Source organism: Oreochromis niloticus, linkage group LG17 (assembly GCF_001858045.2).
Source record: "Oreochromis niloticus isolate F11D_XX linkage group LG17, O_niloticus_UMD_NMBU, whole genome shotgun sequence".
In the NCBI taxonomy this organism is placed as follows: Eukaryota; Metazoa; Chordata; class Actinopteri; order Cichliformes; family Cichlidae; genus Oreochromis; species Oreochromis niloticus.
In genome coordinates, this window is record NC_031981.2 from 18,864,351 (window position 1) to 18,877,771 (window position 13,421).

Sequence of the window (13,421 nt, forward strand, 5' to 3'; positions counted from 1 at the left end):
AGCTAAAAATGAGATGTATGCATCTCTACTGAAATTGCAGTTAATGATTTTAACAGCTATGGGATAAAAAGAGAGGACAGACGAGTGTAAGGAGATTATCGCACCAGACTATGACAAAAGATTTAATAGTCCTTTTATACTTGCCATAGTTAGTTAGCGAGGGGTTGGAAGGTTCTTTTTTCCGTCACAGGTTAATTACCAAAACTGTAAAATACACAATGTGTGAGTATTTGTATTTTTAGTTACATATACAAGTTACAAGTCCAAATTTTTTTGGAATACAAGCACATCATTACTTGTTTACATTTATGGAAGTATCTAAAAATATGTCCATCAAGCCACAGCATCAACTGTGCTATATGAAAAATTAAGTGTATCCAGTGCTTTTAATAGTAATTCAAAGTGGATTTTTGGATGCTGAATATAACAAAATGACACTTCACACAAACCTCTGCGCAAACAGTTCGACACTGAAATTGTGGATTGATCCATAAAGCTATGACGTATTTTCAAATCCTGCAGTTTCGCTCACTTTTCTCCAGACTCTCACCTTTTTGTCCTGTTTCTATTTTAAGGTGAAGTTGAATCATATACCTCTAGCTGCCCAGAAACAGTGAAAGTTAGTCAGAATTGCCTAAATTGCCATGGCTTCTTTTTACATATATTTATAATAGACTTATAATCACACCATGCGAAGTTTAAACTTGAGATATGTAGTCCATGTAGTCCAATTCAAAAGATGACCGCTGCAGAACAATTTCCAGACAGTCATCAGTGGAGATTGATAATCTGCATTTTTAGTCCTGAGCTTTTCTCTTTGTTATCTGGCAGAGAAATGTATCACATGGCTAGGCAGAGAGACAAAACTGGAAAGGATGTTAGAGACGGATCAATGGATGAAAGTTCATGAAGTGCAGAGGATTAATATGGTGGAAATTAGGGTAGCTATGAAGAGGATGAGTGGAAAGCTAGGTGGTCCTGATGAGATACCTGTGTAAACATGGAGATGTCCAAGAGAGAAAAGTCAGCTGAAGCAAGACAAAATTTGTGTGTGAATGAGAGGGAGATGGGTTGTCAATCTTCTTTCTTTCTTGGATGAAGTGGGTAGAAATGAGTGTCAGGGGCATGAAGAGGAAGATTTACAAAATGGTCAACTTGCTATGATGTGTGTTTTGAAGGTGGTGGAGCTCACAAAAAGACAGGAGGCCGAGCTGGAGATGCTAAGATTTACATTGGGAGTAACCAAGATGGACAGGATTGGAAATGTGTACATCATCAGATGGACATCTCAGGTTGAGAGGAGGGATAGTGGATGTACTGGACAAAGGATGTTGAAGATGGAGCTGCCAGGCAGGAGGAAAAGAGGAAGACCACAGAGAAGGTGGATGTTGTGAATGAGGACATAGAAAGGATTGGTGTGACAGAAGGGATTGTAGGAGCAGGGTGAGATGGAGGCAGATGGTCCACCATGAGGTCACCATGGTGAATACCGGGATACAGATATTAAATGTTCCTGCCTTTCTTCTTTCTAGTGCAGTAACAGTCTGTGTTATTGAAGAAAAGGTAATAGTCAATTGAATTCACCGGGCATGAGCAGGGCGCACGAGGTCCAATGTTCTGCCTGTTGCACTCTTTATCCATGCAGCACCATCACTGAAGCCAGAGTACTCCAGAAGTGAGACCCCGTCTGAGCATGTAGTTCACAAGGACCAGCTGGACAAAGTCCCGACTTAATCCTCCTGACACTGCCTGGAGTTCATCTGTCAAAACAGCTTCTGATATACATGGCTTTCTAGATGCTTGTTCATCTCAATCAAGGTTGATTAGCTCTTTAGTCAGAGAGTGTTTTTATATGAAAGTTCGAGCTGCTGCTAATCTTTGATGAATTTTTTAAAAATCCCCTTAAGGTAAAACCAGGATAGTTTGTTTCTTTGAGCAAAACTAATAGATGGCATGAGCTGCCACTCTCTCCATGTATCCTCAGCATTTAGGGGCGAAGTTAACCAACGAGGCAATCACCTGAAAAACAGCTTCAAAGTGCAGCCGGCCTTTCGGGGATAACCGGCAGCATCAGGCGTAGATGCCTGTGGCCCTCAGCCTTCCTCCCAGAGCAGGACTCTCATTCCAGGCTGCATTTCCCCTCACTCACAAGGTGTCAACTGGAGTGATGAGATATTTAGCAGAGCGGGATAGGGAACTCGGTTCTCAGGGGGAATCGACTCCAACGGCGAGGCCCCGACTAACCCTCGCCCTCCCAATACAATTCTCCCGTCGTCTCCTCTACTTTATCTGTCGGCGGTCAGAATGAAGAGGCAAAATGACCAGTGGAGAGACAGAGTAAATATGGCCGAGGCGCCGTCAGACAGGAGACGAGCTCATTCAGCTGATAAGTCAGGCCCCGGCCCACAGAAGAAGGGCAGTAACACACAGAAACAGACACATACACATACAAGGAAGCAGATACACTGGATGTTCTATCTGACAGAGAAGGTCTGCTTTTAAATTACACAGAAACTCTAGTTTTTTATGTTGCTCAGGATGTGTATTCTGTCATTGGTCAGACTGTGAGTGGTACTATACCTTTTCTGCCGAACATAGTAAGAGAAAACACAGAGCTTTAAAAAAAAAAAAGCATGCGTCTGTATTCTTCGATGTGTTTGTTATAAGAATGAAGCTGCTGAACCAATCAAAGTCATATCAAAATGATTCCATGCTGTGTCTCAATTTACACCGAGATTAAAGGCATAATATTTGGTGCAAAAGCCAACAGCCATCAGTTGTGATGATGTGATGTTGGTAAGAGATTAATTCGGCTTTGCAATTCTATTTCATTTTCCATTAAAGTTTTAGGCTAGACTCTTTATTTTTGACAGTCATACTGTCAAAGCGTAGGCATACGCTTCTAAAGGTTTTAGTAATAGATTATTTTGGATGATATTTAGGAAAAAAAACTGAGATCAGTGTATGTACGAATAATCCCTGTGAGACAAAAGCTCAGGCTTCTCAGGTTTTTTTCTACTCTTGGATCTCTATGATGTCACAGAGAGGATATCCCTTATTTGGACATCTCAGACATGCAGCTCTGGCTGTGCGCACAGAAGCCCTTCCCACTTCCTGTTTAGACCTTCTGTTTGCAAGAGATCAGCGAATCAGAAGAAAGTTGACTCAAAGGGATAATGGCCCAAATGTATGAGTATCAACACAAAAATGGTGAGGCCTAAAACTCAAGTTTGGGCTGCTTGTTTAGGGTTGGCATGCCCTTAGTTTTTAGCATCTCACTCCTAGCATCGTGTTAGCATCAGAAACTGATATGTTTTCTTTTCAGGGATGCAAAACTGTGTCCAGAAAGGGTGCAGATTATATGTTACTGTCGCATTCTTGTCCCTTCACTCAGTAAATTTAAAGTAAAGTGCATATTTTCACTCCCTAAATGTTGGGGATCGTTCTTCTGATTTTTTCCTGTGCCCCTCACTAAATGATCTCAGACACCTGTTTAACAAACACGCATGAAAAGGCCGGTTTGTCCGACAAACTCGTTACTCTGGAACACCCGGTACTGCCAAATCTAAATAAATGCAAATGGAAATCACGGTGTTATTTTTACCAAAGTGGTCCTGACAGAAGTGTGAATGCTAAAAGCTAGTTTCACAGTACACGCTCTGATCCACAGTGAAGGAAGGAAGTGCAAATGCTCGCTTGCTTTCACTCTTGCACAAAATACCTGCACCGGCACACACAACCGTCATACAGCACATCTCCGCTCCAAAACGTGTGCAGCACTATCTGCAAAGTAGCCAAATCCCTTCTCTCCCCCGCCGAGTGCGGATCGTGCCTCAAACTAAATGTTTCAATCAAAAGGTTTTTATCCTCCTGTGGCAGATTGCCTTTGTTTTCGAACGGATTTGCCCCTAGTTAGGCTTTGATTGCGTTGTGTGAGTAATGGTGTGGTGTGATAGATTATGACTTGCCGTCTCAGCTTCGTTTCAACCGGCACCGCAGCTTTCATCAGGAGCGTTGTGGGTTTTTGTCTCCTTCGTGTCATAGTTGTTAGCGAGCATGTTGGACGTCTGATTTGTTACCCAGCTTCAGTGTGCGTACGCGTTCATCTCTCTCACACACACGTGCTCGCACACACACTGCCGCTGCTCTGAGGTAAGAATTCGGACAATTAGATGCCGTTCTAGTGACCGTTAAAATCTCTAAATCTTTCTCTTGCCCTCTCAACCTCGCTTCCTAGTCGCCCAAATCACTCTCTCTCTCTAGGTCTTTTCCCCCCTCTTTCACACATATTAACACACTCACACACAGACACACACAGATCAAGTCTCTCTTCATATGAGATGATGAAATAGTTGGAGAACTCGGGAAATCTGTTTCTGGTGATACCGTTTTGGACTCAGAGATAACTGAGCCCTTTTGGGGGAAAGAAGAAAGCCCACCGGCTTTAGACTCAGGTTTCCTGTGTGACTGTGTGTGCGTGTCCTGTGTCCCTGAGTGAGTGTGTGCGTGCAAGAGAGGACTTTTTAATTGAGAATATTTTTTTTTAGGTTTGTTAATACAAAGATGTTTGTGGATGATTTCAGGTGTGTATCATCACTGTAGACATGTGGTTTGTTGCCTTTATTGTGTTCACTCAGTACAACAATTATTACAGGTGTGTTTGCAAGGAACAAGGTATCCGAACAATCCTTTGACTCCTTTTCTCTTTCTTCTCCCATTTCCTCTCCTGCCTGAACTCCTCTCCTTTCCTGTTTCCTCACTTCTCCATTTCTGTTTTTCTCTTCATCTCTTCTTCCTCCCTTCTCTCTCATCTTGGCTCCTCTCTCATTTCCTTCCATCCTTTCATCTTCTTTTTTGTCTCCTTTCCTCTCATCTTTGGGGGCTTGTGGCCTTTCTATACTTCCCTTTCATCTTCTATCACTTCTTTATTTTTTATCTCACTTCCTTACTCTCTTCTTCCCTTTTCCTTCCCTTCTCCCTTTCTTCATCCTTCTCGTTTTCCCTTTCTTCCTCTCTTTCCCTCCCCTTCTTTACGCTCCTCCTCATCCTCCCATCTCCGCAGGGCTGCTCATCTCCCATCGTGGTGAAGTTCGCCGACACGCAGAAGGACAAGGAGCAGCGGCGTCTGCAGCAGCAGCTGGCGCAGCAGATGCAGCAGCTCAACAGTGCGACCACCTGGGGGAGCCTGACGGGCCTGGGCGGCCTCACCCCGCAGTATCTGGCTGTAAGGAGCGCCGCCGAGTCGCCCACCTCCATCACCTCCTCCACAACCCCTTACTGCAGCCCCGTGGCCAACTCAGCAGCAGTCAGTGCCCCCAAACAAGAACAATCTAACTCAAAAAAATCTATCCAACATAGGCCTGCCGTCTTCTCCTTCTTCCCTTCTTCCTTTTGTTCTGTAATTCCTTTTTTAGAGCTGCCATTGTTCCTCTCCTTTATCTTACTCTTGGGAATGTTGCGCAGTGAGGAAATGGGGTCTCTGAATTAAGGTTGCCAGAAGACGATCTTTCATGTTCGATATCTGAAAAATTTTCAAATGCAGGGATGCATGTCCTGTTTCTGAATTTCTTATGAAGTTCTCATTGCGATGACGTTCACAGATCTGCGTTCCATATTAAATTGGAGGTGGAAAGCCAGAAAGTAGAAAAATCAATAGTTTAAAACAGTTTAGTTGTTGAATTTTTAACAAATAATAGAAACATAGTTAATTAAATCATAATTATATTTCGTCAGGAATATTATTTAATTAATGTACAACTATGTCAAGGGATTCTAAAACAACTGTTTTATGATCAGTTTATTGTTTGTGTAGATTACAGCTGAAAAGTGACATTTTATACTAAAAATGTCATTTTTGAGCCCGTTCTGGTCCTCAGGTCATCAAATATTACATTTAATTTAAAGCTGATACTCGTGTGATGCACTTGTCATATTTGAATCAAAACCGCAATATTTTCACAATCCTAAGTGAACAGCTAGACGAAGCAAAAGTAAACAACTGCTAGCATCAGAGCTTCAAAATAGCCATCTAAATAATGTCCTTACCTCAGTTACCTTAGTCATTAATGTAGTAATCTACAAATTAATAATTAGCATTTCACTATTTGTTAAGGGTAAATAACTTTTACATCCTTTATTGATGTATTTTGTTTTTTAGTTTCCTAAAAAATTACAAATTACAATGCAATAGCAATGTAGCCTCAAAATTATATTAAGAAATTTTAGGCAAATGTGCGCTAATAGTTATGATTATGCTATGATGTGCACTGTATAACATTACATTTTAGCGGTTGACTGATCACACATTACCTGATCGGAAGAATCAAGAATCAAACGTACTATTCCAGCGACGTGGCATACGTCATATAAAAGCACAAAAATAGCCTAGCTAATGTATGCCCTGGAAATGTTGTGTAAATGTATAATGTGACTACCTAACCAACTTGTAAATCTTTAAGAGCTTCACATGTGCAAGATTATTACTTGAAAACTGAGAAATATTTTCCACCTGTCCTTTAACTATGTAACCGTATCAGTAATTCCATCCGGCGTTTGCTCTTCCTGTCATACGGAAAGCAACTAGCGAACGCTCCAGACATGCTTGGTTATCTTTGTAGCTGCTAGCATCTCTTCCTCTTGTGCCATCATACCCTGTTTGTACTTGACAGTGTGTTTTTGCTTCAGGTAGCAAAGAAGAACTATTGTTTCCACCTTTAGTGGGAACAGTTTTCTTTGATATTTTACAAAGTATTGTGCTTTGAGGTCTGTCCTATTGTAGCTCCCTTTTTAAATGCTAAATCTTCATCAGAGGCTCACACCCTTCTCTCGCTCTTTTATGCAAATGCACGACATCTCTGTGCCGCTGATATCGAGACATATTACAGTATCATATGGAAAAGTATGTTACTAGGGTGTGACGACTAACGAACACGTTATTTAATTGTTTTGCCGACAGATGTGTTGAAGCTGTATCCAGCATGTAGATCGTGTCTGTACATAATCTGGCAAGTCGGGTAACGCGTATGTATTAAAATGATTCAAAATAAAGTTGAGGATGACGCAAATTATGGGATATTCCAGAAGATAAACCAAAAAGTGTTTGAATGGAGTGTTAGAGATAATCCTGAACAGATTTTTGAAACGTTTTGTGGATCTTGTTCCCCAAAATTTGTTAGCATGAATTATAAATTTGAGGTTTTCTGCTAATGATAATAATTATCCGTTTTCTATTTTCAAAAATAGTTATCAGTAATCCCAGTAATAGAGGAAAAAATGGCAAAGATCTTACAGGGTTCGTTTCTTTTCCCAGTTATTTGCTCCTGTCACTTAAATCCTTCCATCTTGGTGCAACACACGAGTATAGAACCTTTTGTGAAGGTCTAAAGGAAAACTATTCAGTGAACGACAGCTATGTAGTCATTACTTTTAACTCCAAAAAGTATTAATCAAAAATGGTTAGTAGATAATTTCAAGGATGCAGAGGCGCTTGCCTGATGTCCTCTTTGAAAATTTATAATGTCTAAATTTTGTGGATTTAAACGGGCGTAAAAATAATACTGGAGGTTGGCGTGGAGCGTATGGGAATCGTCTGATGCCCAATTTAAAAACTGCTGCAGCAGAAGCTCAGCTGCGCAGCTTCTAAAACACTCGCCGGCTGATTTTTTGATTGGGAAGTTTCTCATTTTATGCTAGGGTTCAGAGACCCTCCTCTCCTCCTTCCTCAATAGCTTCGGGGAACTAACCCTTGACTCGTTGCTCTTTAGTTTCTAATTTAACAACCTAAACCGCCGTTAAAATACACTTCTTAAATGTCGGAGATTTGATTCCCATTTTGTTTGATCCCAGCTGCAATTTGCACCTCTCCTTTGAGCGAGGGTAAAACAGAGCTCAGACAAACATCTCTCCCTTACTGTATATCGATTTATTTGGAGCTAAAGGTGGGGCGTTCAGATAAAAATTGTTTTGCGAATCGAGTTCCCAGATTTTTCTGCGCTTTCAATCCCTTTTTCTCAGTCCTTTCAAACAATTAAGCTCTATTCTGGGAAGGAAAAGAAAATATCACACAATAGAAACAAGATGTTAATTTGCTGTTAATTCAAGTCTTTGAAGGATGAGTTTTTGACAGCATCAGTATTCCACTTTTGTTTTGGAATCTAATTAGTCGGCTAGATTAGAGCTTTCATGCTCAACTTGTCTGGGAGAATCACGGTGGAACACAAACAGTGTTTGCTTAGAGGAGAGATCAAACTATATTAGCAGCTCATTTACTCATCGAGCACTGATGCAAAAACCACACTGCTAAACCGCTCATTACAAGTTTAGCTCTCACTGTTGCATAGTATAGACATGTATTCAGCTGTCGGTATCCACTGGCTCACTTTCTTCTCCTCTTTTTCCCTTCTCCTCCTCTCCTCTCTTTCTTTCTCCAGTTGCTTCAGCAAGCAGCCTCCTCTGGTAACCTAGGAGCCTTCAGCGGGATCCAGCAGATGGCCGGTGAGTCAAAAATCAGTCGATAGACTCACAGATCTACCACGGCAGTGGACTCTTTGTTGCGCCTCTCTGTTTTTTTTTTCCCACCGACTTCTAAAACAGGACCAAAGAGCATAACAGATGAACTCGCGTGGTGGAGTTAAGAGAGATCTTTGCCCTGAAGATTTATTAACTGTTGCTAAGATTTGTCTTGATCTTTTAATGAGGCCAGACAAGAGTTGTGCCCTGGGCGTGTAACAGTAGCACTGAGGCTTTGTCGGGGATGGATGAATCACAGAAAGGAGGAAAGAGAAAGAAAAAGGAGCGCAGAAAATGGTTAAAAGTGGGCACCTTTGGTGGATTTGTTGCACTGCAGGCTGGCGCCATCTACTGCTCTCTTCCTGTGGAGGGCCTCTGATCTATCATCTTCACTTCCATATTTTCTTTCATGAGTATCTGCAGGTTCAAAGCAAAGTTAAGCCTTTTATTCCCTCTAAAGGAATTGAGCTTAGGGAAGACACTACAAGGGAGCAGGCTAAACATTTTTAACTAGTAGATATCGCTGCAAAACTTCCTTTCCTTCCTTTTGGAAAAATATTTTATGTATTACACATTTTCTGGTTTAAATATAAAAATGATTCATTATCTAAATATGTGCCAGCTTACACTTTTCCAGAACAGAAATTTAAACACTAGATAAAGCCAGGTTAAAAATGTACTCTTTAATTTAGCTGGAACGTGACTGTCCAAAGGCTTTTTTTTCTTCCAGCAGCCAGAAAAAAATACATTTTGGCATTTTTGGGAATAAAATCTTGTATAAATGAGGCTCTGAATCACATTTGAGTAAAAATATTTCCACAAAAATATTCAGCATATAATCAGGAAGTTTCCTAGATGTAAGTGCTAGTGAATTTAATGTAAATTTGCATTCTATGTATTACAAATTATTGGCGACCTGGAGGATTTTAACAAGCCTGTATCACCGTGAAACTTTCACAGCTGGTTACTTACATGTAGACAATTATTTCTGTGTCACAACTTTACTACAAAATTATTTTTAAATTTATAGATTAAATATTACATGCCTAAATATGTGCTGACTTGCATACTATTCTTGAATGGAAATTCAAATATTGAATAAAGTTCACCGAGAGTCAAATATTTTAACAGAAGGGATTCTGTCAAAAAAATTTTATCACTTCATAAAACAAAAAACACTCAGCCAGAGAAGGTCAATTTTTTTTCATGAGTTTTAGCAATAAAACCTCAGTAATACTTGGCTCTGAATGTTGGATCCTAGTATTTATGGGGAGAAATTTAAACTTATATTATTCACTTACATTAACACAAATATTTTCCATGTTGTAACCAGTCTGACATTTGTATGTTTATGTTTTTATGCAAATCAGGCATTTATCCATATAAATATGTGCCAGTTTACATTTGTTCCCAAAACAGAAATTTAAACAGTGCATGAAGTGGAAATACATTGAACGGCAAATGTCTTTTACTCCCAGCAGACAGAAAAAAAGTACATTTTTGGCATGTTTTTGAATATAATGCTCTATAAATGAGGCCCTGAATGACCTATAAGCAGTATAGCATAATTAAACTTCCTCAATAGCTTACTTACATTAACACAAATATTTTCCATGTTGCAAGCTTTCTGAAATTTTATGTTTAAATCTGCAAATTAGGCAATTATCTACCTAAATATGCACTAATTTCTCCAGACCAGAAAACCAAACTTCAGATAAAACCTGGAAATCTGCTAGAAATAATCAAACATTTTGATTTTATTGGATGCTCTAAAAATCAGGATGACATATGAACTAACTCCTTAGAACTACTTAGAACTATACTTAGAAATAAAATTGGGAGGTTTGTATGTAACTAAAGTAGATGTTAGGCTTAAAGTATGTTAAACTATAATTTTTAATATTTTAGTATTATTATTTTTAGTATTTACAGGGAGAAATTTTCATTATCAGGAAACTTCCCCAGGTGCTGACTTACATTTGGACAATTACATGCAGATGAGGCATTATCTCATTAAATATGCACTAATCTGCATAATCCTTCAATAGACAAAGCGTAGTAAAATAACAGCCAGTGAAGGTTTTCCAACACGTGAAGACAGGAAATGAAGCGGTATGGGACAGTAATTCTCCTAAGTGAAGCTGCAGCAATAAAAAATGCATATTGTATTAACCCAGTTCTGTATTAATCTAAGCCTTGAGCTCGCCAAGAAGCTCTGCTATTAAATGTTGAACAAGATAAAATCTCTGTATTTAAGAAATATAATTTTTAGGGCTTTAAAATTTGGGTTATTTAAGACTTTCAGGCGCTCGTGGATACTCATCATCTCAAACTTCTCTCTTTCCATTAAACTCGTCTCCTCTTTCTCGCGTTTTTATTTTAAGCCTCCTTTTTGCAGATTCTCCCCCACCTCCCACCCTCCTCACTCACAGTTTCTTCATCTCCCCTTTACGCCTCCCTCCAGCCTTCGCACTCCGACTGTTCTGCCCTCCTTTGGTTCGCTTTCTTCGCGAGGTGTCAGCTTTTAATTGTATGTTGTTTAGCGCGCATAAAGAAACTGCCAAAGGATCCGAGCGTGATAAGACTTTTTTAAAGTGGCGAGCCCCGTCTTGTCTCCTCTCGTGTTCTGTCACGTTCCCCTGAGTTGCAGTGCCTCGCAGTTTCCCCGCAGCTGTTTAAAATTTTCTGCCGTTGGGCTCAAACATACATTTTCCTTTCGAATATACACTCACGCTGACAAATAGGCTTTGGGATTTGGAGCGGCGAGTGAGTAACGGTGTCTGAATCTGGAGATCTGTTGGTCCTCCATCTGCGATGCGGAGCGCGAGAAGGGAGAGGGAGCGAGTATTAGTGATTGGCAGGAGATGTGAGACAGCTGAATGACATCTGGTCCCAGTCTTTAACACGAGGAGCTGCAGAGCTGAGAGGCTTCAATTACACCAATGAGCATTCAATTAGATGCAGCCAACGGCAGCCTGGTGCAGGCCGGCGCTGCCATACAAGCTGCAGGGAGCGCACACGCACACACGTGCATCCCTGCACACATATGTACTCACACACTCGCGAACCATCTGGCCGGCCCGGAAACCCCGGCCCCGATGTGGGAAATAGAATGAATTTGTCTCATACGATCTCTCTTTCTTTGTCTCCGCTTTATTCCTCTCTAGCCCAGTTATTTTTTATCTCTTGGCCTGCTCCTTTTCTCCTCATAACTGCCTTGAAAATAAATGCTTGCTCATTGAGGGTGACCGTCTTTGACAAATGCAAGTAAGAATGGGTGTAGAAAAGAAGAAGAAAAGCAGAAAAGAGGTTGCAATGAGTGCAAAAGATAGAGATGGAAAGGGAGCTGCTGCAATTGTCTTTGTCATTGACTGAGGGAGAGAAAAGAAAGGCTGGAAAAATGGACCAGGAAAAGGGTTGGTGGAAAATGAGGTACTGAAAAGCTAAAGAGGGAGGAAAGTATAAAAAACATAGACGAGGGAGGAAAAGGCCAGTATGAAAATTGGGAAGTAGGGAAAAGGAAGATAAGAAATGGTCAAGTGGGGAAAAATAGATGAAGGGGTCAGGATATAGGAAAGGGAGAGCAATGAAGCAGAGAAGGGAAAGGAAAATGTAAAGCAAGAATAGGGAGGAAATTAAAAAGGAAGGAAAGTAGGAAATGAAAAGGAGGAAAAGAAGAGGGAATAAAAGGAAAAAATGTGGAAAAGATGAGGAAACGAAAGGAATAGGAAAATGGAAGTTAAAGAAGCGGAAACATACATAAGAAACGAAGTAAAGAAGAGGAAAGTAGATCAAGGACAGAAAAAGGAAACTGACAATGATGATGGAAAGATGAGGAAAGAAAAAGGTGGAAAGGAAGGAATAGAGGAAACAAACGAAGGTGGGAAAAAAGCGCAGCGAAGGTAAAAGTGAAGTGATTCTCTACAATGACCATTTATTAGCATTGTAAAAACACTCGAGCGTGTTTGTGGATCTCTGCCTCACCCATAGAGAAGGAGAAGGTCTGCAAAATAAAAACATACTTTCGATTATAATAAAGAGGTATGAATGAGAGCTCTTGTAAACAGCCTTCCCTCTGTGTTACCTGCTCCATGGAGTCAGAAATGAGATCTAGCAGCAGCGCTGAAACCACATATCTCCTCGCTCATGTGGCGCATTGTCTGCCTTATCTGGAAAAACAACACTGTTTGAATTAGGCTGGAGCGTGCGTTTCACGGGATGCGATAGAAAGAGCGGCGGCGGTTTTTATCCCCACCTTTGCGCAGAAGTAGAAATCCATTTCGGGTTGTGATGTACGACAGAAAATTGGAGAAAATCGCTTTGCAAACGAGATTGGTTTTGGCTTCGGTGTAAGTAAGTGCAGATGAGTGGGAAAAACTCACACGCGTGCAGACGCACGCCCGCGCGCTTGGTGTCTTCAGCTTTGTTTACACACACTTCCTGCTGCAGCACCTCGATATCTGTCGTCATTGGCTGTGTTCAATTTGACTGTCTGGGTGAAGGATATCTTTGTTGAACCTCTAAGCATTCACCACGGTGTCAAACAAGATGGATTTTCTTCATGGTGTCTTGTTCGTGTGTGTCTTATTTGTATCCGTGTGCAAGAGTGTGTGTGTGTGCGTGTAATCTCATGGTACGGTATATACACGCAAACTGTATATACGACGCATACACCTCACATTGACAGTGTCCACCCTTTTAACACGAGGCAGAGGAAGCATCTCTGTGGTAAGACCTTTAATTTCTGCTCTGATGACTGTTTGCTTTCGGAGGTTTTGTACTCACACACACGCGCACACATACACACGTATTTGTGGAGTGAGGTGAAAGGTTGAGTTGTGCTCACAGACGGTGTTTTATAGCCTCTGCTTCGCCATCATTTAGGCGTTGGCACATAGCCATTAATTATGCTT

The 13,421-nt window shown here is 40.8% G+C and overlaps 1 protein-coding gene across 33 annotated transcripts in view; it reads left to right on the plus strand.

Annotated features, from left to right (window-relative positions):
* The window catches only part of celf2 (cugbp, Elav-like family member 2), a 236,708-nt gene that overhangs the window by 202,899 nt on the left and 20,388 nt on the right, over positions 1–13,421 (plus strand). For 18 of the 33 annotated variants that reach the window (XM_025899580.1, XM_019346845.2, XM_019346846.2 and 15 more), the window contains 2 exons: positions 5,063–5,305; positions 8,430–8,493. In XM_025899580.1, coding sequence (XP_025755365.1) covers positions 5,063–5,305; positions 8,430–8,493 — 307 coding nt within the window. The remainder of the gene's footprint in view (positions 1–5,062; positions 5,306–8,429; positions 8,494–13,421) is intronic. The other 15 variants (XM_019346854.2, XM_019346855.2, XM_019346856.2 and 12 more) reach the window with 1 other exon arrangement.